General features: G+C 35.9%; 1 protein-coding gene across 2 annotated transcripts in view; it reads left to right on the top strand.

Annotated features, from left to right (window-relative positions):
* LOC106871560 (cleavage and polyadenylation specificity factor subunit 1) overlaps window positions 1-11,935 on the top strand; it is a 101,418-nt gene that overhangs the window by 87,380 nt on the left and 2,103 nt on the right. For both annotated transcript variants that reach the window (XM_014918065.2, XM_052968705.1), the window contains exons 35-38: window positions 1,046-1,093; window positions 7,005-7,163; window positions 9,597-9,726; window positions 11,332-11,470. In XM_014918065.2, the coding sequence (XP_014773551.1) occupies window positions 1,046-1,093; window positions 7,005-7,163; window positions 9,597-9,726; window positions 11,332-11,470 (476 nt within the window). The remainder of the gene's footprint in view (window positions 1-1,045; window positions 1,094-7,004; window positions 7,164-9,596; window positions 9,727-11,331; window positions 11,471-11,935) is intronic.

Below are 11,935 nucleotides of genomic sequence, written 5' to 3'. Positions count from 1 at the left end.
GGTTTAACTCATTAATGATCCTACTTTGAATGTAATACAGTCTATGTGTTTTCATTCATTTTGAAAATAATGGAAAATTTGGAGAGGTATAGTGAAAGGGACTAACTTTTTCATTATTAAATTGGCATTTGGTGCGTAACTTAATAAAAAAGATTCTAATATTAAATTATGATGATCTGTGGTTTTTGGTTTAGACCCACGGCATACGAGTTGGGAAAAGTCTTCTACTATAGCATCCAAGTTAATTAATAGCAGAACTGATTTATCTGATTAAACTCCTGAAGACAGTGCTCCAGCATGGTGGCAGTTCAGTAACTGAAAGTGTAAAAGAACAAGAAAGAATTAAAGAATAATGATTTGCATTTAAATAAGAACACTTCAAAATGTTTGTCTTTGTATAACACTGTGTAACTAAATTTTAATTTTTTTTTATCTTTGGTCAGTGAGTACTATTTCCTATTTACATGTATCTGGAAATCATAGGAATTGACTACTATTTCCTTCAAACTTGGCTTTTGTGACCTGAACATCAGTGTTTTGAAACTGACCTATTTTCCATTACATTTCAGACAGATTCAGCGCTGAGTTGTTGAAGCAGAAATATCATTATATCAAATATTCTACTCAATATCAGATTTGCTTGTCAGTTACTTGACCATAGCCACTTGATCATGTCCTTTAGTGGTTGACAATATGTGCATCTCTGATGATGAGCAGGAATAGTGGGGGGAGCATCATAGCCATGTGTTGAGAGGAACTCTTTGGGGGTTTGAATAAATGTAATAAAGCAAAGTTTGAAGGAAATATTAGCCATTTTTCATTCTTTCTGGAGTAAGCAAATAAGAAATAACAGTAACTACCCAAGAACAAAAATCATGGTACTCAGTGTAATAGAACCAGAAGTGGTCTAAGGCACATTGGTATTGAAACAATTAAAATTATGATGGGTTTTTCTATCTCCTTAGTTGCCATGACATAATTGTAAATAATGATTTTCCTTGTATTTCATCTTCTGTAAATTTTTTGTTTATTTTACTCATTTCAGTAACAGATAGATTGAAAAATTTGCTTGTCTACTTTTATCAACCCGAAGGTATGTCTGAATATTTTGGTATATTTCATTATAATTTAACAAAAACAAAAAAATTCCATTAAAAGTATAAAAGGTCAAATTATTGAGAAAAAAACACAAACCCATAACTGTCTCGCCTCGGAAACAAAAAGAAACAAATGTGTGGGGTGGGGAGTAGAATTGAGCAGCAAAAGATTGTGGCGAAAGGGAGTCATGGGTTCTACACCTGAAGCCAAATGGCATGTTCAGCTGTGCATAGCAGACATGATTGCAGAGATGTTGGCCAGCGACACTCACTTGAACTGCCACCTCACCTTGCAGGGCTTGAACAAATCAAAATATGTTGTTAAGACACAAGTAGTAGTAGTAGTAGCAGCAGCAGCATGAATAATGGAAGTTATTTGATACATGATTTTCATTAGTTTAAATGTATTTAGAGATAAGTTTAAGTTTTTTTTTTTACTGCCATCAAATGGATAAATTCAGTTTATAGACATTATATACAAATAGGAGTGGCTGTGTGGTAAGTAGCTTGCTTACCAACCATATGGTTCTGGGTTCAGTCCCACTGCATGGCACCTTGGGCAAGTGTCTTCTACTATAGCCTCGGGCCGACCAAAGCCTTGTGAGTGGATTTGGTAGATTGAAACTGAAAGAAGCCCATCGTATATATATGTATATATATGTATATATATATGCGAGTAAAAATAAATACAAAAAAGGTGGGGTTTTTTGTATGATTGTGTATAGAGGAATATATTATTTTGCTTAAAAGAGTTCCAACACTGTCTGTTTTTTATGTTTTATTTATATTCCTGCAGAACTAATGTGGGGTATAGAATATGGAATATACAATATATAATATGATATACAATATACAATATAAAATAAAATAAAATATATATATATATTTATATTTATATATTTATATATTTGATCCTTTATATTGAACACTCAATATTTCATCTACATTCAATACTTTCTTTCATGGTGCCATCCATTTTTATGTTATTTTATTTTATATTGTATATTATATTATATATTGTATATTCCATATTCTATACCCCACATTAGTTCTGCAGGAATATAAATAAAACATAAAAAACAAGGTAATAATCTTACTGTTTTTCAAAAAACAAGCAACTCAAACGTGGTTGTGTAGAGAACTAGAAACAAACAAGACTGTATTAATGAACTTTTTGTGCAACATGTCAAAACATGTTCAGAGGCTCGGACATGTTTTTGCAGTGGACTACAAGCAAATGACACTTGTTTGCTTATGAATCATAGTTTACAACCAACAAACATATGTAAAGATGTAGGGAAGTATGAATTCTCTGTCTCTGTCTGTCTGTCTGTCTGTCTCTCTCTCTCTCACACACTCACACACACAGACACGCACACACACGTTTATAATGGGATTCTTTCAGTTTCCACCTATCAAAACATTGACCCCAGGTTTAAAGCAAAAGACTCTTGCTCATGGTGCTTTGCAGTGGGACTGAACCTAAATCTATACAATTGGAAAACAAGATACAGGCATGTAAGACATGGATGGGAACTGAAAGGTAATGAAGTGCGAGGAGATCCAAGTGGAAGAAAACTATAGAAGGATAAGATTGAAAAAGCCACAAACAGAAAATGTGAAAGCTGATCGAGGAACTTAGACTCTCTCAAATGTCCAGGAAGCTCTCTTGAGGTAGTAGATAGTTTCTGCTATTTAGGTGACCAAATTAGTAACAGTGATGGATGCTCTGAAAGTATTTTTTCTAGAATAAGAATAGGATAGAGAGGCACTGCCTCTGTTGGCAACAGAAGGACTCTCTCTCTCTCTGAGTGAAAGGTAGATTGTATGATGCTTGTGTGAGAATAGCTATATTACATGGTAGTGAGACATGGGCTCTGACTGCAGAGGACATGTGTAGGCTGGAAAGGAATGAAGGTAGTATGCTCTGTTGGATTTGCAACACCAGTGTGCATGACTGACAAAGCACAACTGTGTTGAGAGAAAAGTTAGGCATAAGAAGGATTAAATGTGGCGCGCAAGAGAGGAGAATGCATTGGTTTGGACGACAGCTGTATACATATGTGCCTGTCACTGAATGTGGACGATAGCTGTGGAAGATGGAAACCCTGGAAGACATGAGATGAAGTGGTGAGGACCGATCTTAGGATGTTGGGACTCACGGAGGAAATGAAAATGACCAAGATGTTTGGCAAGATGAGGTCCTAGAGAAGACCAACCCATGGCAGTGAAACTGAGTGCTGGAAGCATTGTGTCCCACCCACATGTAACAACACACTTTTCACACACCCTGCCCCAAGAAACTGAACTACATCTCTTCTAAACTGCATCTTCTCTTCCTCATATTTCTTCTTCATAAATCATGATTGTCTTCCAACACCCTTTCCTGCCCTCACTGCCCTGCTCACTGTATCGCTGCTCCTCCCCACCAATTTTTCTACCCATGTTTTCACCAGTCACTGCAGTCCCGACTCCTACTTTTGCCTTCGTGGCAATACCTGACCACATATATTACGACCTTTGTACATCTCTCTTCCTTACTCTACCATCACATCTATGCTCTGATCCTTGTTACTTGTGAGTATACCCTGGTCTAGTTATTGGTTCCAGTGAGCCAATGATGAGTTCCCTGCATTTCCAGTGTCAAGAGTGACTAGTGAGTGTCTGGGCAATACGAAAGGAATAAATAGTGAAGTATTTTTATGTGACACACTAGATTACCTGCAACTTTTTGTCATTGATTATATTTTTTTGCCTACACGCACTCATACATACACCATGCAAACACACATACATACACCATGCAAACACACACACACCATGCAAACACTCACACAACACAGAGACCACGTTCACACATGTGCACACACTCTCTCTCTTTCTCACGCTCTCTCTCTCTCTCACTCTCATGCATGTACTCACATAGAATGGGCTTTTGCATGGTTTCTGTCTACCACATTTTACTGATAAGGCATTAGTCACTTGAAGCTATAGTACAAGACAGTTACCCAAGATGCTGCACAATGGGACCAAACTTGGAACCACATGTTTGCAATGCAAACTTCTTCACCACACTGCCATTTCTGTACCCCAATATAATAATTACCTAAACGTTAACCATCCTCTACACATGTAATTGATTTTTCCCTCTTTTTTTTTTTATTCAACTTTTACTATCTGAAGTATTCTTTTCCAAGTAGATATGGTGAAGTTCCTGTACCACAGAAAGGTACAGCAGGCCCAAATTATCTTAGTTGTACTCTGGTAATCGACCAGTTTGCATGAATAAAGTTTGAAGCAACACTTAATGTTCTGTATTTATTTAAAACCATAGTATTAAATTCATTTCAGAGAAGTTTTAAAATCTTAGTTAAATATTAAAATTGTTTTATAAGCTTTAAAAAGAAAATTGTTTTCCTTTTTTTTTTTTTAATTCTTGAACATATAAATGGGAACAAAGTCAGTTACTGCATAAACTTAAGAGGAAATAAAAGAAAATCAAATAAAATTGCAGAGAATCTATTACAGTTATATGATTGTAGCTTTTCTATTAAACGCTAAATTCAATATCACTCATTGCCGTCTCTTCAAAATAAAAGACATTGAATGAACAAAGTGGATCATGGCTTTTTTGTATTTAAAACTGAAACCCTAAAAATACTGGAAACTAGAAAAAATTATGAATTAGAGAGCTTTTTTTGTTTATGAGTCTTGTTAAATCCATGAAATATAGTTGGATATTGCATAATCCATTATACCAATTTCAAAAAGAATTTAAAAAAAAAAAAAATTAAAAAGACAAATGTCTTTATCTAGATGTATTTAAAGAATAGAACTGTTTGCAGCTATTTAAAAAAATTTAATTAAAATTGTAGGTGATTTTTGAAAGAAATTCTATCCTCATCACGTATAATTATTTTTTTTTAATATTTATTTGTCTAACACTCTTTTGGAATAAATAGTCAATTACTTCATATTTTGTGACCAAAGATATTTCCTAATGAGTGAGCAGCTCAATAATTTGAAGAAAAATAGTAGGATATCTTTTATTTAATTTCTCTTTTACTTGTTTCAGTCATTAGACTGTGGCCATGCTGGAGCACTGCATTGAAGAATTCTAGTCGAATATATCAACTTCAGTACTTATTCTTTTAAGACCTGGTACTTATTCTATTGGTCTCTTTTGCCAAACTGCTGAGTTATGGGGACATAAACACACCAGCACCAGTTGTCAAGGAGTGGTGGGGGTCAAATACAGACACAAAGACAAGCACACACACACACACACATACACACGCATTTATACAGGGTGGCCCAAAAGTAGGTTTACAGTTATTCAACTATCTCTTTTGCATTCATATATTAACCGTTTAGATCTTAATTATAAAAAAATATGAAACCATTATTCTATGTTAATTTAGATAATTGTATGATAAAAATTTAAATGTAGTAAAATGTTTTAAAAGAAATTTGAAGTGCCTATGTGATAACTGTAAACCTACTTTTGGGCTCCCCTATACAATGGGCTTCTTTTAGTTTTTGTTTACCAAATCACCAAATCCACTCACAAGGCTTTGGTTGCACAGAGGCTGTAGTAGAAGACACTTACCTAGGTGCCATGTAGTAGGACTGAAATGGAAGCAAATGTTGAACATTGTAGCTTGGATGATAAGCTGTGGCATATCGAATTTGATACAGATTTATATCTGAGTGAAGCAAGCATGGGTTGGACAGTTTGACAGGATCTGACAGGTCTGTAGACTATTGTTGTATAATGTCTGCTTTGGCATGGTTTCTACAGGGGCATATTTATCCTAAGTCTAACCACTTTACAGAGTGTACTGAGTGCTTCTTTTTGTGGCACCAGCACTAGTGAGGTCACCATGCACTTAGCAAGACTATTATTCCCTTTGACTGAGTTGGATTACAATAGAGTGGAAGGTGGCTGTGTGCTAGGAGATGAGAGATTAATGTACAAAAGAAAGGAGCAGAACATATTTCTTCCTGAAGAGGTAGTATATGGCTACTTACATTATAGAGCAGAGGGTGGGAGTAATGGGGTGGAGCTGGAAAGAGAGATAAAAAAATAATGGTGATGAGGTGTCAAGGTGAACCCTTAAGGTAAGGGTGAGTAGGAATGAGTGGGGACAAAAGAACAGGGAGTATGGATGGGTAGAGGTTGCAAGAATGTATGGGGTGAGTGAGGGGATGAATATAATGAATGAAGAACAAGTGTTGGTGAGATGTTGATAAATATGTTAGAGGGAAGGTAAGGGAAAGTAGGTGATGACTGTAGAGACTGCTTAGAGTTGAGGGGTGGGTGTAGTGAATGGTGGAAATGAGTGGGGATGATGCATGAGATGGGTGGCAGTAGAGGTCAAGAACATTACAATAGTTATAATGATACAGTAGACAGGGGAAGTATGAGGGAAAGATGTATAGGTTGGTAGGTTGTAAGCATGTGAGGGAAGAGGCAGTCATAGTGTATAAGGGAGAAATGTATGGTGGTGTAGGAAGGATAATTTTGCAGTATCATTTGAATTCAATAGAGCATTGATTACTTGTTAGGGGATGCTTTTGGTGATAGCATACATTGAGTGAATCTCTAAGTACCCGATCGACCTACTACACATAGCAGCTAAATCTTTCTCAAATCATAACTTACATTGGATAGTGTCGTCTTAAATATGCAAAAAGACTGGTGGGTGATGATTGGAACATCTTTGATTATTACTCTTTAGTCATGAATGATCTGGGACTAAACAGCAAGAACATGTCCAAGGTTTAAATCTTATTTTTTATTTTTTTATAAAACTTTGTATTTTTCACTTTATTTTAAGTAAAAATTCATATTAAACATTAAATTATATTTATGTTTCTTTTTTTTTTCTCCTTAAACTAATTTAGCAAGGAAAAGTTGTGGTGGACAGAGACTTTTACGGCGAGCTGACATGAACATTGGATCACATGTTCTCAGTACTTTCCGAGTGAGATGTAAATTATCAGATCAATCAATTGATCGCAAAATGATTAGTGTTGCTGAAAAAAGACATATTACTTTCTTTGGTAGGTTACAGTATTAAAAATTTTCTTTGTCTGTAAGTTTAAAAAACTTGTATTATTCATTTTGTTCATTATAGTCATTCTTAACATACTAATTTTTTTTTTCTGAAAATCTTTTGTAAATATTGTAAGAATGGTAGCTTACCTATTTGATAAGGTACTGGGTTACTGACTTTGAAAGAGATGGTTGTTATGCTAATTCCATTGGCCAAAAGTGATTTCTGTAGTTGTATGTATGTATTTGTGAAGGTGTGTAGTTCAGTAGTCAGGCTGTTGCACTCATGATTGCTAGACTGTGAGTTTGATTCCCAGACCAGGCGGTGCATTGTGTTCTTGAGCAAAACACTTCATTTTCACATTGCTCCAGTCTCCCTTTTTGATCAAGTGGGAATGTTGGCCTGTTCACCTAGCCATTAAGGTGGCGTCATTTGAAGGCTAAAACAATGCAAAGCATATTGTGACCAGCAATGTGTAACAATATCTGATAGTCTGGTTGGTCATGCGATGATGTGTGTATTTAATTGGAAAATCCCAGCAGATTGAGTTGAAATGCTTTCTGCTTTTGCTTGAATGATTAATGGTTTGTATCATGGATGGAACATGTGGAAGTGAGAGGCCCAGGAAGACATGGGATGAAGTACTGAAGAATGACCTTAGGAATCTGAACCTCTCAGACAAAGGACTGAGATACTTGGCAACTTGCTGTATTCAAGAAGGCCTGTACTCTACAACAGAAGTGTTAAGACCAATCCTTATGGTGGTGTAAAGCACTCATGGTGTTGCCATATAAAAGTGCCTGTGCAGTGCCATGTAAAAGCACCTCTGTGATGACATGTAAAAACGCCTGTGCAGTGCTACATAAAAGTGCCCATGCAGTGCCATGGAAAGCACCCAGCACACTCAGGAAAGTGGCTGGTGTTAGGAAAGGCATCGAGTTGTAGAAACCATGATTCTGGTGTTGCTCCCCAGCTTGCCAGCTCTGGTCAAACTGTTCAACCCATGCCAGCATGGAAAACAGACATGATATGAGGATATATTAAGTGTTGTGTTATCTTTGTCTTTGGCAAAGACACCTATCACCTATTGGCCTAGTTTACCTAGCTGTAAAGCATTTTTTTTAACATTCAGAGAACCTCATATGTGAACATTCCACATACTGGAAACAATAACCAAATCTCCCTCAACACATTACTGTCTTAAGAATAAAGAACACATTGTATAATCTAACTCTCTCTCTGTATATACAGAGTGGTAGACTTAATTCATCGCAAAGTTTAACACTACCTTCTGTCTTGTTGGTGCTTTTAGCAGAGACCATTCTGTTGTAAACATTCAAGCCAAGCCTCTGGTCTGAAGATATCTTCCTTGCTTCTCATCAGTCCTTTCTTCTTTTAATTAAGGAAGTAAAAATGAGAAGGATACTGCTGGCATGTCTCTGGTTATAGGTCTGCTAGTTCAGAGCCTACTAAGGACTAAACTTCAACAATTGTTTCATGAGCAGATACAAGTTACTGTTGTAGCTTCTTGTACAACTTATGATGAATGTTTGTGAGAGGATTGGTCTTGAAGAAGGGTCTGGAAGAGTGCTGTTGTAGGCCTTCCAAAACTATTGAAATTTATGTGGTTAATGTCCCTATTGAGCAGCTGCAAGGTGATACTGGCAGGAAAAACTTTTTGGGAAAAATGGGTTTTGCCTAGTTGATTTTATATTCACTACTTGAAAAGAGACTTATTAACCCAGTGGGTTTTAGGACACTCCATATCCTCTTGATATATTTCAGAATTTTATAATTCCATAGCAGTTTAACCAATACAGATCTTTTATACTGTATGAAGCCAGTTTATTTAACTTAGCTCATCTCTTTTAACTCACATCATCATTTTCTTCATTCATATTTGGAAACCAAAAGTAGCTGATGTTTAAACCACATTTTCATTAGCTGCTACTGTTAACATAATGGTGTCTTTTTACACTTTGCTCCCAGTAAGTTCTTCCTTTATTCATCCCAAAGAGATCAAATTCAAAAGTTCAACTCCACCAGATTCTGAGATGACGAAAGAAAGTATCTAGTCCAGTGTTCTTATTGCTCTGTTGAACACAACATCTGATCTTCAAGTTTTCATGTGTTAGTTTTATGATATTAAAAATCTAATCCTAAAACTAAAATCAATTAACTTGGTTAAAAAAAGAAAAAAATGACTTAGGAAACATGAAAAAAAAAAAAAATCTTTGCTAGAAATATTGTTAGCTGACATAATATAATATACTAATGAGTAGTTAATATCTGAATTTTGCTAGCTTTGACTGAAGCTAACACTGTTCTACAATAATAAGAATTTGCATTTGTTAAATATTTTCTTTCTCTGAACCCAAGTGGTTTTGTTTATATGTTTTTCTTTTCTTTTGATAAATGAATCTAATTCCTATTCTTTCAGCAACACTTGATGGCAGTATTGGGTTTGTAATGCCTATTTCTGAGAAGGTATATCGACGTTTACTCATGTTGCAAAATGCCATGGCAACTCTCATTCCACACATAGCTGGTCTTAATCCCAAGGCATACAGGTATCTTTGATGTCCATTTGTTTCACAATGTTCTCACATTATATATCTTATCATTGATATATTACTAAATACTCTACTTCTTTTATTTTAACACAAACTGTTCGAAATTAAGCAGAAGACTGATGAAAAATGAAAAGCCTGAGTTCTTTTACCATCATTATTATCATCATCACCATTAATATTTTAGTGTTGATTCTTTTATGCTTGGATGAATTTTTAGAGATGTATACCATGCAGCATAATTGCTAGTTGTCTTGATTATTTTTGTCATCTCTTTTGTGAAGCCCTAGCTTTTAAAATCTGATCTCACCTTTTTTCTCCTCACATCTTCCTTAGGCTTTGTGGGGTTATTCACTCATGATCAGACATGTTTCTGCACTGCTGACACGTATAAGGCACCTGTGCTGATGACATGCAAAAGACACCTGTGATGGTGACACATGAAAAGCACCTGTGCTGGTGTCAAACAAAAGACACTTGTGCTGGTAACACAAAAGGCATCTATACAGTGACACATAAAAAACACCTGTGCTGGTGACATGTAAAAGACACCCAGTACACTCTATGGCATGGTTGGCATTAGGAAGGGCATCCATACATAGAAACCAAGCCAAAACAGACTGGAGCCTGGTGCAGCTCTCTGGCTTATCTAGTTCCAGTCAAACTGTCTAACCTATTACCAACATAGAAAACGGATGCTAAATGATGATAATGGTAATGATTATGTATGACCAAGGCTTTTTTCAGTTTCTGTATACCAAATCCACTCATAAGGCTTTGGTCAGCCAGGGGTTATAGTAGAAGATACTTGCTCAAGGAGCAACACAATGGGACTGAACTGGAAGCCATGTGGTTGGGAAGCAAACTTAAAATTACTACTAGGGTCAATTTGATTGACTAACCCTGCAAAGCAGTACTGAGAAGACCTGTCCATCTCAGCAGATTTAAGCTTCTGTCAAGCCTTTCTCTGCAATCCCTTTAGAAGCTTTCCTTTTCTCCACTCCTGATCCACTGCTTGTGAATGCTAATGATTCTGCTAGTTCACCACTCTGACTGGATGTATAATATTAGTGTGCATGAACAGTAGAGCACCTATGAGCTGAGAGAGAAATTTTAATGCTTATGTTTGTAGTGGTATATGATAAAATTATTATAATGACCATATCTTTTGTTTGTCTGTTTTTTTCAATGCCATCACAAGTCAGATGAATATATTACCGAAGTGTTGTTTTATAAAGCAATGCCATATGCCTTTCCTGTTGCTAATCTTTAGCTGTTTGCCAGGAGGAATGACAACAATTCCACTGCTTGTAGCCCAGCAATTTTCAGTGAAGTGCAAATGTAAACACACACACACGCACACACACACTCACACGTGCACGCGTAGGAAATGCCTCTTTCAGATTCTGTCTACCAAATTTAGATTCGTTCAGGTTTTAGTCAGCCTGGGGCTATAGTAGAAGACACTTGCCCAAAATGCAGCACAGCAGGACTGAACCTGGAATGTATCTGTGTATAAATTATGATTATCATACCATCTTTTTTTTTAATCTAGTATATAACTATGATGTTTTGGTATTGATTGAGTGATCATTTTCCTTTCAGGGCTGCGAAGGCCACTATTCCAGAGTTGTTCAACCCCAGTCGAAATATTCTTGATGGTGAGCTGTTGTGGAAATACACCAATCTGAGTGTAATTGAGAAAAGTGAAGTTGCCCGCCGTATCGGTATTACTGTTGATCAAGTGAGTTTCGTATTTATTTATTTATTTATTTATTTATATATATATGTAAAGGTAAGATCCAAGGATCAAGGTGTAGGAAGTTAGTTAGCTTCAAGCAATCCATAGAAGATATAGAAAACAACTTTTAGTAACAAAAGTGGTTTATTGGTGCAGAAGGTTGTGAATTTTTGCAGTATTGAAGTATAAGCTGAAAAAAGTTAATTTTATAGTTCATGGTTAGCAACAAGGTTTGTTGTATATGTGAATAAACATCTAAAAATTAGGGAATGGAGTAGATAAAATCCAGGCTACATATGTTAGCGGAACCTTGGAAGTGAGACCGTAAGCTACTCTTCAGGCCAAGGATACCTTGATTATGTGAAGTTTACATTGTTGTTCAGAGATCCCATGTTAACTCATTGGGGATTTGATCAAAATGCATTCTTTTGGGTATATATATATATATATATATATATATATATATAT

Source organism: Octopus bimaculoides, chromosome 6 (genome assembly GCF_001194135.2).
Source record: "Octopus bimaculoides isolate UCB-OBI-ISO-001 chromosome 6, ASM119413v2, whole genome shotgun sequence".
NCBI classification, from domain to species: domain Eukaryota; kingdom Metazoa; phylum Mollusca; class Cephalopoda; order Octopoda; family Octopodidae; genus Octopus; species Octopus bimaculoides.
This window is presented reverse-complemented; position numbering and strand designations above follow the sequence as displayed.